The sequence below is a fragment of the Lolium rigidum genome, chromosome 4 (assembly GCF_022539505.1).
Source record: "Lolium rigidum isolate FL_2022 chromosome 4, APGP_CSIRO_Lrig_0.1, whole genome shotgun sequence".
NCBI classification, from domain to species: Eukaryota; Viridiplantae; Streptophyta; class Magnoliopsida; order Poales; family Poaceae; genus Lolium; species Lolium rigidum.
Window position 1 is genome coordinate 184,639,997 of NC_061511.1, and position 12,602 is coordinate 184,652,598.

At 43.1% G+C, this 12,602-nt stretch overlaps 1 protein-coding gene and 1 long non-coding RNA gene across 3 annotated transcripts; both read right to left on the reverse strand.

Moving 5' to 3' along the window:
* Nucleotides 1-564: 564 nt before the first annotated feature.
* LOC124647898 lies at nt 565-2,171 on the reverse strand. Its single transcript, XM_047187749.1, has 5 exons — nt 2,084-2,171; nt 1,924-2,009; nt 1,118-1,208; nt 773-840; nt 565-649 (listed from the first exon to the last, which is right to left on the reverse strand). The coding sequence occupies exons 1-5, from the start codon at nt 2,111-2,113 to the stop codon at nt 565-567; spliced, it is 360 nt and encodes a 119-aa protein (XP_047043705.1). The 5' UTR covers nt 2,114-2,171.
* A 1,020-nt stretch (nt 2,172-3,191) lies between these two features.
* On the reverse strand, nt 3,192-7,118 carry LOC124706561. Of its 2 annotated transcripts, XR_007004471.1 has the most exons (4): nt 7,035-7,118; nt 6,208-6,364; nt 4,472-6,119; nt 3,192-4,359 (listed from the first exon to the last, which is right to left on the reverse strand). It is a non-coding gene; the product is annotated as an uncharacterized LOC124706561 (long non-coding RNA). The 2 variants fall into 2 exon arrangements; XR_007004470.1 differs by having other exon boundaries at nt 4,472-6,364.
* Nucleotides 7,119-12,602: the final 5,484 nt, after the last annotated feature.

Consider the following 12,602-nt stretch of genomic DNA (forward strand, 5'->3'; position numbering starts at 1 on the left):
CCGGATCCTCGACGACATCGAAGCCAAAATGGCGGCGGCGGACGCGGCGGCCCCGGCGGCGGCATCGGCATCGGCGGCGGCGGCAACGCAGCAAGAGCAGGGCCGACGCGTCTTCTATCGCTACACCTGCGTCGGCCTCCGCGTCGGCGACGGAGCGGACGCACCATGCACGGGAACGGGTAGATCGCGACGAGGTCGTCGTGCTCGACGGGCCTGCGTCGACTCGGGACACGACGCCGTCGATCAACCCCTTCCCCTTCTTCTAATTTGCATGCACCACCGGACCGTAATATGATCGCGCGCCCGGTACTTTGATCGATCGCCGCTACTCCGATCGCGACGAATCGGCGGGAACGATCTCTTTTGAATGCATCTATTTGAATTTCTGATTGGGGGCGGCGTTTGGGGGACGCGGGCGGGAGCGACGTCCCCCAAACGCGGCACGAACAAAACACGTCCCCCAAACGCTCGATCCGGCGCGGTTTGGGGGACGCTACTGGAGATGCTCTAATACATCCGAATTTAAACGAACCTCCCAACATCCATTAATAGACGGAGGCAGTATTACAAGACATGAAATAGTATTACACAACCCCCACCGCCGCCCGTGGCCTCCTGCGCGCCCCAACAAAGACTCGCCGTGCTTATGCTGCTTACAAAGAAAACTGGTAATACTATTACATCTTGTTAAACTCGACTGAATCACCATGCACATAAACACAGGAGCCTGCGTCAATTTAATCCGACCGCAGGGAGGGAGTAGATGGCAAACCTCAACATCACGATAATACAGCAAAACAAACCATCTCTGCCCAAGCAAATATTCATAAAAGCAACCGACTGCAGCAAACAAACAATATACACAAATTTTTACTCCCACCAGTACATGCCTCACAAATTTAACAACACGGCTACTAAAAGAATTCGTCACCATAAAGAAAAATTAACACCACATGTCCTAATTATTAAATACAAAAACATGGCACGACACATGCAACCACAGTATCAAACTTTAGACAAAATCATCACGTAGCAAAACAGCAAATCCCGACGATACAGCAAGATTAAACACGAATTCAGCAACAGAGAGTGCATCAAGGCAATAAACTTCTCGCACCTGCTCAAGCAAGTCCTGGCCAAGCAGCAGGGCGCCGCCCGCGACATCAGCAGCGGCAGGCTGCTGGCGACCGAGTCGTTCATCGCCAACACTGAAACGGGACATCAAGGGCGCAACATCAGTACTCCCTGTGACGCAGCACATCCACTAGGTAACTAGGTCATCAAACTACATGTGCAGCAGCTGTACCTCATTATTATTCATCACACGGACAGGAACTAGTAAAATTACATTCGCCATACTAGCCTTACACTACAAAATATATTCTTCTTGCACTTGGTAGCAACAGCTTGCTATAGACAGCACGCTAAGCACCATTGATTCGTTTCCTCTAACCACTAACGGTAAACTAAGCACTAACTTTCCTTCTAGATAATAATGAGGTGCATGACTAAATCACAAAACAATGCCATTTGATTCGTTTCATCTAACCAAGTACACCAACAGCAGCAGCATAAAACATAAACCAACTTGAAGGGATCCAGTATCCATTCTGTCATGTGCAACACTCCGACGAACAATTACCAGTCACAACACCAATTCCATTCTAATTTTATTATGAATATAAAAGAATGGAGGCCATTCTGTTAAGTAAAGTGTGTACAGAAAAATAAGTTATATCTTAGCTGAAACTGTGCATGAACATAGGACAAGTTTATATTACTGAATGAGAGTATAATACTGAACATTTGTTGTTTTACGTCAGACCAAAAATTCCATTACTGTGCATCAAAACCAAGTGTCCTGGAATTTCGTTTATAGGTTTATTTATCTCTGAAATCGAATCTGCAACTAGCTTATGATACCTTGAAGGACTTGTCCGCGAAGCTGTTGGACCGTCGGGCGTGCTGGTCCGAGAATTCTCCGCCGATTTGTCCATCCGCTCATCTAGCTGCTCAAGCAAAAAAATCGATTTTTCAGATTGGAGAGAACATGATTGGGTGCTGGGGTTTGGGCGCATCGTACTTGCAGCCGCTGGAGAAGGGCGACGGGCATCGTCCACGCCGGCGTGCAGCAACCCTCGTAAGCCACACGCGCGACGCGGGCAGCGAGTTCGACGGAGCGCCGCGCACCGTTCTAACGGAGCACGCGCGCACCGGCGAACAAGCCGCCGCGACGTCGTGGCTTCTGGCCGGCGGCACATCTCGAATCGGCGAGACTTCGATCTGATGTGGAAGGGGAGGGCAGGAGGGACTGAGGACGGAGGCAAGAAGGTATGGCGGAGGGTAGGAGGAGACGGTAGTGTGGGATACAAGGCAACGACGGAGGGGACATGCCGATGGCCGGCGCCGGAGGGGCAAGCGGGGATCTTGGGTGCTTAAAGGTTTGTGATGGGGCAGTGATTTAGCGGTTCCATGGAGTAGAATATAGAAAGGAGGAGGATCTGGTGCGGCGCAGAGGTCGGCGGCGCGAGGGATCGCCGGAGCCGGCCACTCGGCCAGGGTCTACCGGCGACGGAGTAGGCGCAAATGGGGACGGGAGATGATGGAGCTGGTGCGGTGGATAGAAGAACGAGAGCGCGTGACTGGTGTGACTCGTGTCTCCTTATTTCGGGCCAAAGTTCCTGCTCGGCCCGAAATGAAAATTTTAGCCTCAAAATCAATTTCCGTGGCAGGCTAAGCGTGTGAATCATTCTGCCGCCTCTTTCACTCAAGAAAAGAAAAGAGTACACGCGATATGACAAGCTACTCTCAAACAAAATAAATAACATGCTTGGGTACAGACGTAGCAAATGCGGTTCTACAACCATGGCATGCACATACGCATATGCAGTTCACTGCACTTGTCACTCTTGAATATCTTCAAATTGATTGTTTCCAAATAAGATCCGTCAAAATAATTCCGACGAGGCACAATGAGACCGAGAAAACGCAGATTTTAGTGTAGGCACAGATACCTCAAGAGAAGCAATCGTGGACCCAGAATGGTGGAGGACCCATGGAGCTGAGACCGCACCACATGCATCGGCGTCGTGTCAAAAGGCAATGCGGAATCAGGCAAAGACCAAGAAGCCACGGACCAAGACGATGCCTCAAGAAACCACGAGCGAAATGCTAGACTCTAGGAACAGAGGTAATGCAAATCTACCCACTTCGCTACAAGTTTAATTCGACAGATATGATTATTACAAAAGAAACAAATACAACTTCTGAAAACTAGACTGGATATTATTACAAGACCCGAAACTATATAACACAACCACGGCCACCAGTGCTCCTCTTTCGTTTCACCGTTGCCGTTGCCGTTGCCGGAAAAAGAGTCATCGTGCTCAAACTGCTCCTCCCCAGCCAACTTGGTCCACCAGTATCTCCTCGGTTCCGGACCACATGCCAAATAATTCAAGCGATCAATTGCCCATCCATCTACAAAGTTTAACTAACAGAATATGCAACTTATGCTTACAAAGAAAACTATTATGACTTTGTCAAAATGCGACTGAATACTACACATAAACACAGCAGCAGAACCACTGCCACCGGAGAGTAGGTGACAAAGCTCAACATCAATACAATACAGTAAACATTACATCTTTGGCTAAGCAAATTTTCCTAAAATGTCATGACTGGAGCAAAGAAACAAGAAACAATATACACTAATCTACTCCAGCAATACATGTCTGACCAATTGAAACAACTACCACAAGCTACTAAAAGAATTAGTCAGCATGAATTATTTTCATACTCAAACACCAGCCACAAAATATAAAACCGCACAACTCAGCAGCATTGGTATCAATGTACTGGGTTTCATCTTGTTGCAGGCTAGAAACTGACTGTAGTTCATCAACAGCGACAGAAACCAAATGAACAAGACACAACAGCGGTATAAAAAATAGCAGCTAGACAAGTGCCATCTGCCACTATGCTTAGCTCGATTAAGGCTTCAATGGAGCTAATTCAACATGTATAATAAAAACAAAAAGAATGCAAGGATGTATCAGAGGTAAGATGGCGATTTTGTCAAGATAAAAGCTCACTTGATATTATAAAAAAAAGTGAACCAAAGGAGACTTCATGTTCCCAGAAATATTTAGGTCATCGGCTGATACGCCAAAGCACATAATAACCACAGCTAGATGTCCGTCGTATAACAGAGCACACAAGAGCTGGAGATCGAAGGGTGAACCAGGAGCTCACCGGAGAGGTTGTAGCCGAGGCCAAGCATTGCTGCCACCGCACCATACAACATTCTTAACAGCTACGAAGATGCTCTGGAACGCAACAGTCCAGTGATATGAAATACTGAAAGAGATACATAAGACAAGACAATTAACAACAGTTATATTATCCTAATAGGTGTTTAACCCTGCTCTAGAAGAAAGAAAAAGGCTTTCAGAAGCTACAGTATGCTTACCATTGTGTGATTGATGCTCGAGACATGTCTCAGTTGTCTCTGGGTAATCCATCTTACAAGTAGTGCGCACCTATTCATGGTTAGTACAGCAAACTCTGTTCTTATCTATTCTATAACCAGAAATAGCACAAGAACAAAGATAAGAACTAGTTTACCTAAACAAGATCTGCTTTAAATCACACAAACCACATAAACTAGCTTTAGCTTCAGTGAGAAGCACAAGTAAATTTGAACCTGGCAACAAAACAATATTACTACTATTGGCAGACTGCAAGTAATTTAATGGCTGTTGTCATGGAGTCTTAGTTTAGCAAAAAAAAAGAAAGAGAATTTCAACTGTAAGATGGTAGGAGTAGCACTCAAACATCTACAGGACAAGAGTCTCTTTTTACTAGTTAACATATAAATGTGCACATCAAAATCACACAAACACAATGTATAGAGCAAACAGCCCTTAGCATTCAATGGTTCAAATGTAGGCAGTAGAAAATTAAACCAGGAATATATTTAACAAACAGGTATGCAGTATCAAATAGCATGGTACAAACAGAAGATTACCAATTCGTACTACCAACATTGAGCATTTAGGATTCAGTACTCCAAGAGATCATTATTATCTATGCAAAAAAAGATCTAGAAGTGCTAGCAAGACTAAACCATGGTAGCTCTTAAATCAACAACACATCAGTACATGATGGAACTAGCTGCACCTGACTAGATGCTTCAGTAGCAGAGCTTCAGCATTACCAGAAGATGCAATTAGTATCAGGACAATAATTAACTAAATGCTGTGGGCAGGACCAAAGAAGGATATTAGGGCCTCGACCAATACCTAATTCAACTAAATACTAAGATTTTAATATGATTGTTCATACACAGACATGTTGCTTTTTGTGCTAATTTTTTGACTGAATGTGCAAACAGAACAAGCTAGATTAATTACTAGACCATAGTCTAACTCTGAAATCTAGCATCTGTTGTACACATGCCCATTTTACAAATGCATGCATCTCTACTTCAGCACCAGAAACTAAGGTTTCAGGTCTCACCGCCCTCGAAATCTAATGTAAACGGAGGACGGACAGCAGCCAACATGATTAATACAAAGGAGTCAGCTCCACATCAACAATATGATGACATGCTTAACCAAATAATGGAGGCCCAATGCTGACAAACAAAGCAAAAAAAAACATTGCAGTGTTGACGTGGCCCTGAACGACAGCAGTGAGGTCGCAGTGGTGGTCCTTGGGAGCAACCTCCTGCACTCCATGGTCACGCCCTACATGGTCTTCAGATTCAGGTCATGGAGGAGGTCCTGTATGGCCACATCCATGGCCTCATCCATACAAATATGCGCAGAGGCATAAATCAGTATATATTCATGGCTATAGCATGACGTAGAAAATTAAAGATCATCCACTTGGCAGCAGTTATCTTCACTTAGAGGATTTATAAAAAGAAGATTAAATTGATAATGTATAACAATCAGGCATGACTTAAAAAACAGCTACAGATTTTACCAACTAGCTGGACAGTGGTTTGATTAATTAAAAGTAATGCATATTTGACACTAAACATTTAAGGGATATGCATACGAGTGCTCCCATCAACATCATCTGCTATCCATGAGGCTAAGCAAGAGAGTAACCTAGATACAGACAATAACGAAAAAAAACATATAAGTCACAATTAGTAAACTCTGTCGTTCCAGTTTGATAAGGAAGCATCATCCTCACCTACTACAGCCACTCATGCATGCTCGCTCTGCTGCTGTCAATTGCCGCCACGGCCGTCATCGCGCTCCCGCTGCTGCAGCTGTAGTAAATCTTCGCACAAGTGTCCTCGAAATTACAGCCAGGTCTCTAGCTCCAATGCCTTTTCCCGTGTCACTGCCTACACAAAGCAAGATACTTCAAATTAAAAAGAGAGAAGATTTAGGAATTGAGAACGTAAGGTGCTCAAGTTATCGTATACAAACATAGCATGTGCTGAAATGAATAGCTAAAGAAACAAATAGTTCTGAAATTGCATGATAACGCCACGAAACAAGTAAGCAAGAGGGTTAGCATGTTGATTATTCACAGACTAAACTTGCTCACGTCGAGCTAGCATAAGAATGATTAGCTTGGAGGTTATTTACTAATTATTGGCAGCTCTCAATCTTTCCTTGCATCCTTGCTCACTAATTTTCTCTACTGATTTTATAAAACCAATTGGTGCGATGGCAAATTCAGGACAAAACAAACTAGCTGGAACTTATATTTATATCGAGACAGAGTATTTCGTGTTGTAAGAAACATATCGCCATTATTTTCACGAGAACCTGATTACATAAAACCTAGCTCTAACTTGCACCTGCTAGTACCAGGGACGAGTGAAGAAAAAAGAATGCACAACTACCAAAATGCATAGCCTTCATACTTGATCCCCCTAATTTGATAAACACACTAGATGGCTACACTGTCAAACTAACCCAGGAGCTATGGATCCACGTAGTAGCTTCAGAACATCACCAACAACAGAAACTAGTCCGTTCACATCCACCGGCAAGAGCTCCCCATACCTGAAAACTGCAGCCCCTACAAGGTAGCAGCAGCAGACGTGGGAGGGAGTCGGACGGGGAGAAGGGGTCGGAGGTGCGCTGTCGAATCCTGGCCGGAGAAGCTGCTGGACCGGCGGTACTACTGCTACGACGCCTCGCTCCTCCTACTGCTGCTCCGCCAAGAAACAATTTTCCAGTCAAACTGAATCAGGGGAGCAAAGGTATTGAGCTTAGGGTTTGGATACCGTACCTGCAGGGCGACGACCCGGAACAAGGCGCCGCGTGGGCCACGGTGGAGCTGCGCCGCCGCGTCCGGATGGCCGGCAGCACCTCGCCGGCGTGAAGCACCCACCCGCCGTCCACGCACGCGACGGAGGCGGCGATTTCGACGGAGCGCCGCGCACCGTCCTAGCGGTGCACGCGCACGCCGGCGAAAAGGCCGCCGCGACGCAGTGGTTCCTGGGGCCGGGGGCTCAGCCTCACTGCTTCGCGAGTCCATGGCGGCTGCCGTCGATCTTGCGCATGGGGCTCGTGAGCGGGTGGAAGTTGGTTGGGTGGAGGAGTGGACGGCGGAGGGGAGGTGGCCGGCGATGGAGATGAGCAGCGGCGGCGTTCGATTTGGGTAGGGCGAGGGGATCGCGGCGTCTCCGCGGTTTTTTTTTTTGTTCAGTCTGCATCTGACGCCGGCTGCAAAATGGGCTGGTGGGCGCTGACGAGCTGCAAAATGGGCCAGTTCGAATTTGGACTTGAGTTTTAGCGCTCAGAAGTCAGAGTTCTCCCGCTTGACTGAAATTAATTTTGTTGCGCATCCTGGCTAGGATTCCTAGCTCAAAGCGGTGCCTATATTTTATGTGCTCGCATTTAGTTAGTTTACCAATAAACAAGAGATAATATGCGGCGAAGAAAATAGTCTCGATCCCCTTTATGTTATTTTTGTCACGAAGTAGAATCGGCAAATCATCTCCTTTTTCACTGTCATACAGCTTGGGTGGTGTGGGGGCGGTGGGGCAGATTTTGGGTACCAACCTATGCCCTAACAATTTGTGACAGTCATGGGCATGGTTTCATGCTAATTTACCGCATGGGGATTATTACTTCATGGTTGCTATATCTACTATTTGGAATACCAGAAGTAAAGTTACCTTTGATAAACATATAATGAGGAACCGTGTGAGATTATTTTCTTTGCTTCAAATCTGTTGAAAGATCAAGGTAAAGAGAAGCTGAATCTGGGAGCTACGAAGATGTTGGAAGTTGCGATGGGTCTGCTGAGAGCTCAATCTACTACTTGTGGCATATCATGTCCTTTGTTTCTCAAGCTGGGAGAATGGTTTCGGATCCCGAAGTTTGCATTCCTTCAAGATAAAAAATGTTGGGAGTGTTCTTCTTTAGTATCCTAGGTACTACGGTTTTAGGTCTCTGAGTTTGTTTTGTAATTTTTTTGTGTTGTTGGCTAGTGGTAGCAGGTTTTCTTCCCATAGTGGATACTTGGTATCGAGCATTCGTAGTGGGTTTCATGCTACTCCACCAACCCGCTTCCCTTGTCTCCCCCCTTCTTCATATAACGTGAACTAATTGAGCTGGTTATTTATGTTTTCGGAGTGGAAGCCCAGTTGAAAAAAAATATTACTCCTACCACTACTAAGTTAACTAGTGTGTGCTTAATTAAATATTTTGTTCTTAACCATGAGACACAATTCGCTCCTCGTACCGTATGCTTTACCACATTAGGATTTGATCGGTCGAGCAAGGGCAGATGCAATCATGCATGCTTTGAAACGGTGACATTACTAATCTTGTTATGTTGATATTGTGTCTTCGAGAGATGGCACTTCACCTTAATTGCACTTACAATGGTGGACACGTGTCCGAGCTCGGTGCCTCTACCGGGAGTTGATAGTGGTGTCCCTTTGCCGAGTACCACACCCATAATATTTGGCGAACCCCTCCGTTATAAAGTGCTTGTTGGGTCTCCATGTATGTCACTCATAACTTTTTTATATACATGTATATATTGTTTCTCCTATTTTGTGTGAATTGTTACGTAAACCACCACATTTTTACTTCATCATGTGCCTCTCTTTAGCACGACACCCAATAACATCGAGGAGTGTCTTCGGCACGAGGGAAATGCATTCGATGGTTGAGACTATGGGGCGACGCCAAAGTGTCATCGACGAAGTTGAAAGATAACACACGACCGAGACCATGTGGCATCAAAGTGTCATCACCATGGTCAAAAAATAACGCATTGTGTGGTGACCCATGATACCACTGCGTGGTGTACTATGCAAGTCATTGACATAACACCAATGAAACATCGTTCCACTAGTATTACATCCCTCGGAGTGGTACAACGGAAATATTTGTGGGGCCAAGTAATGTCTATAGAATTACACACAGACTCTATACAGAAGATCATCACAGCCTCCTACTTTACAGTGAGGTAAAACTGCAAATAAACTCCAGAAGAACAACTCGTAGTCTAACTTATCACTAACTCTTTCTATAGAGGGGCTATGATTGAATTCTAGTTACGTAGGTCCAAAGATTAGGAAACTAGTTCCCCTCTACTTATAATTTAGGTTTCTTCATGGTGGATGTAATCAAGGTCCGGGAAAGCGGAAAAAAGCGTCGCTTATGCAGAAAAAAGAGGGGAAAAGCGCCGCTAACCGGAAGGCCACCGCACCGATTACGCATAACGCTTTCTTGAACCTTGGATGTAATGATTGACTCCGTCTGGCAGAGTCCTATCTATTGAAGTAGTTGACTCCTCTGTCTTCGAGTTTCATTGTAGATCCTCGTTCGATGCCCCCATGTCTAAGTAGGGGGTCAAAGAAGGGTGAGTACGAGTGTACTCAACAAATTCATTATAGGAAAATAGGTGTTTAATGCAATAGCTACAACCATAGACTAGGAAGTTATAAGCAATGCATGTTTCCGTAAACATTTCTTCAAAGGTTGCTTTTATTCTGAATAACTATATCCGTCAACCTTCACTGGGTGTCTAGAACTTCATGAAGTTCCTTTCCGACCGCGTTCGTAGTTCTAACCCCGTAACAGGAAGTGACAAGCCACAATTTGATACACTCTGCAGAGGTGTGTTGCTTTACCCATAAGAGAACTTGTCCTTGTTTCCAACCGGGCGTACTTTCCTGTCCACACTTCCTTGGTGTGAGGCCCAATATAAGGTCCTTGCCAATCATTGTATTTCTCCGCGATTTCGCACACCCACCCGTATTGTAGTTCCGGTCTTGGATCCTCGTCGGTTCCTTTGTCCGACCTCGATTCTATGCTCCCGCTAGCCCACAGACTCCTAAAGTAAGCACTTACACCGGTCTTCTACAACCCATCATAGACCACGATAACATGAGGACTTCAGGGTTTCCCACCACTCCGGTTGCTCCTTCCTGGATGCAACTGCTCCGGTAAAGTGCGTCTGTTGATGTATAAAAGGAAGAAATACAACTAACTACTCCGTCCTATTTTAGATCTTATGGTTAACATGAGTAAAGTGTGTCGGCGCAAGAATCACTGTACGATATTGATTGTTAATCCTAGATGAGTAACCCAATTGCAATGGAACATCCACCATCAACTCAAACCATGGTTCCATTGCCCACCACATATTCATATTGATAATTGGAAAATTAATATTTGCTCTGTAATGTAAGAGTGATAGTAATTTGCAAATAATTTGATAAACATAATCAAGGTGACATGAGCAAGTGATGAACTTGCCTTTCTTGACTACAAGATTATGCAGGAAAGGACTTCCATACAGGATAACTCCAAATTCTGAAATAGTATCACCGTTGTTCGGTAAGGACAATGTTTAAAAAATTGGCATAATGCTATAATGCATAGTATGATATGCAATCGTACTAAGCGTGAACTAACCCTAATGATTTAGGATTAGTGAGTTGTGATGATTGCTTTAGGGTGTGTTGCACTTTTAGAGTGATTCTTCAAACAAGGTTCTTATTAGGGTTTTGTTAACTCGGTATCATATACAAGTGGTGTAAAAGAGTATAGCAATTATATTGGCACACAAGGAATAGTAATTGCCATAGTGTTAACAAATAAAGAATAGTGGTTAGTTTTAATACTATAGGATATGGTTAATGATTACTTCTTATTTACTTCAAAAGAATAACTATTGAAGAACATGTTATATAAGGAACAATAAGTATTTCAAGTATAAACTATTTGCTTCTATGGTTTACTATGGTTCTCAATTGAGTGTCCTAATTAAGTATTATATGGATCCTAAGCAAAATGAAGTTAGATGCATCTAGTATTTCTAGGGTTTAGTTAAGCATGAACATATAAAGTGAATTACTATATAGTATTGTTATTATGGTTGATCACAATGATGTGATACTAAATAAGGGTGGTTAAGGTTGATGACTTTGAGAATAAAAACTAGGGTTTACAATTCCTTCTCAAGGGTTTCACTTAAATAAGTATGAGGTAGATCTTTAAATGAAATGAGTTTCTAATTATATATAGTAGTTGGATGATTTACTTGAGCATTAGCACATAAGGTACATAATTATATATGGTTGCTACTTTAGTTGATCAAATTGGAATTATATCAATGGATGATGATTAATAGTGATAAGTATCAATTAGGGTTCATCATGAGGTGGTATTAGTTGGTCATATAAGATCTTATTCAAGATGAAGACATGGAGTAATAACTTGATTTATATTTGGGCTAGTATGATCTTAATAGAACATGAACATGCTTTTGTTTTCTTAGTATAGATATATGAGTAAGGTTTAAGTTTATATGATTACATTTCATAAGCCCCTAGGGTTTTAGGAGTGAAAGCAATCTAGTGTTTCACATAAAATTATGGAGTTAGGGTTTTACTCATAACTGAACTAGGGTTTTCTATTTGTCCAACCATTGTTGAGAAATCATTTGTTAAGTAAAGTTGAAATTAAGAAACAACTTTTAAGTTCAAGGTAATAATGGGTTTATCATTTTTCTTATTTTTATATAAAAAATGATAAATAAGGTAAAATACAATTTAGAGGTTTAAATACTAACAATGATAATTATGATAAAAGAAAATTACTTTTGATGATTTATTTATTTTATAAGTTATTATTGCTTATTTTAGAATTTTTACTAATTATTGAATTTTCTTGGAATCTAGGAAAAGAGAAAATACTTTAAATAACAAACCCTAAATGATTAAATTTTCATTTTAATTAAAATATGATATTATATTTTTAATGAATAGAGTTTATTTTTATGAGCAAAGTCCAATGGTCGGAGACACGGAAATGTTGATTGCCATCAAAAGGCACCACGAATACTCGGTGGTAAGGGAGTTCCTCGACCGACGCCATTTCCACTAGTGGCGCGGAGGAAGGTTTGGGCGATAGCGAGATGGCACGGAGGAGGGTGGGCACGAATAGGAACATCAAATACACAACTCTGATTTGACACTTGATTCACAAATAGGGCTATATCGGTCGAAGATTCTGAACATGTAGTGCCAAACTCAACTTCGAGGCCACCATAACATTTTTCTACAAACTTGTCATATTGTTGTACAAGATCCCTTTTCCAAT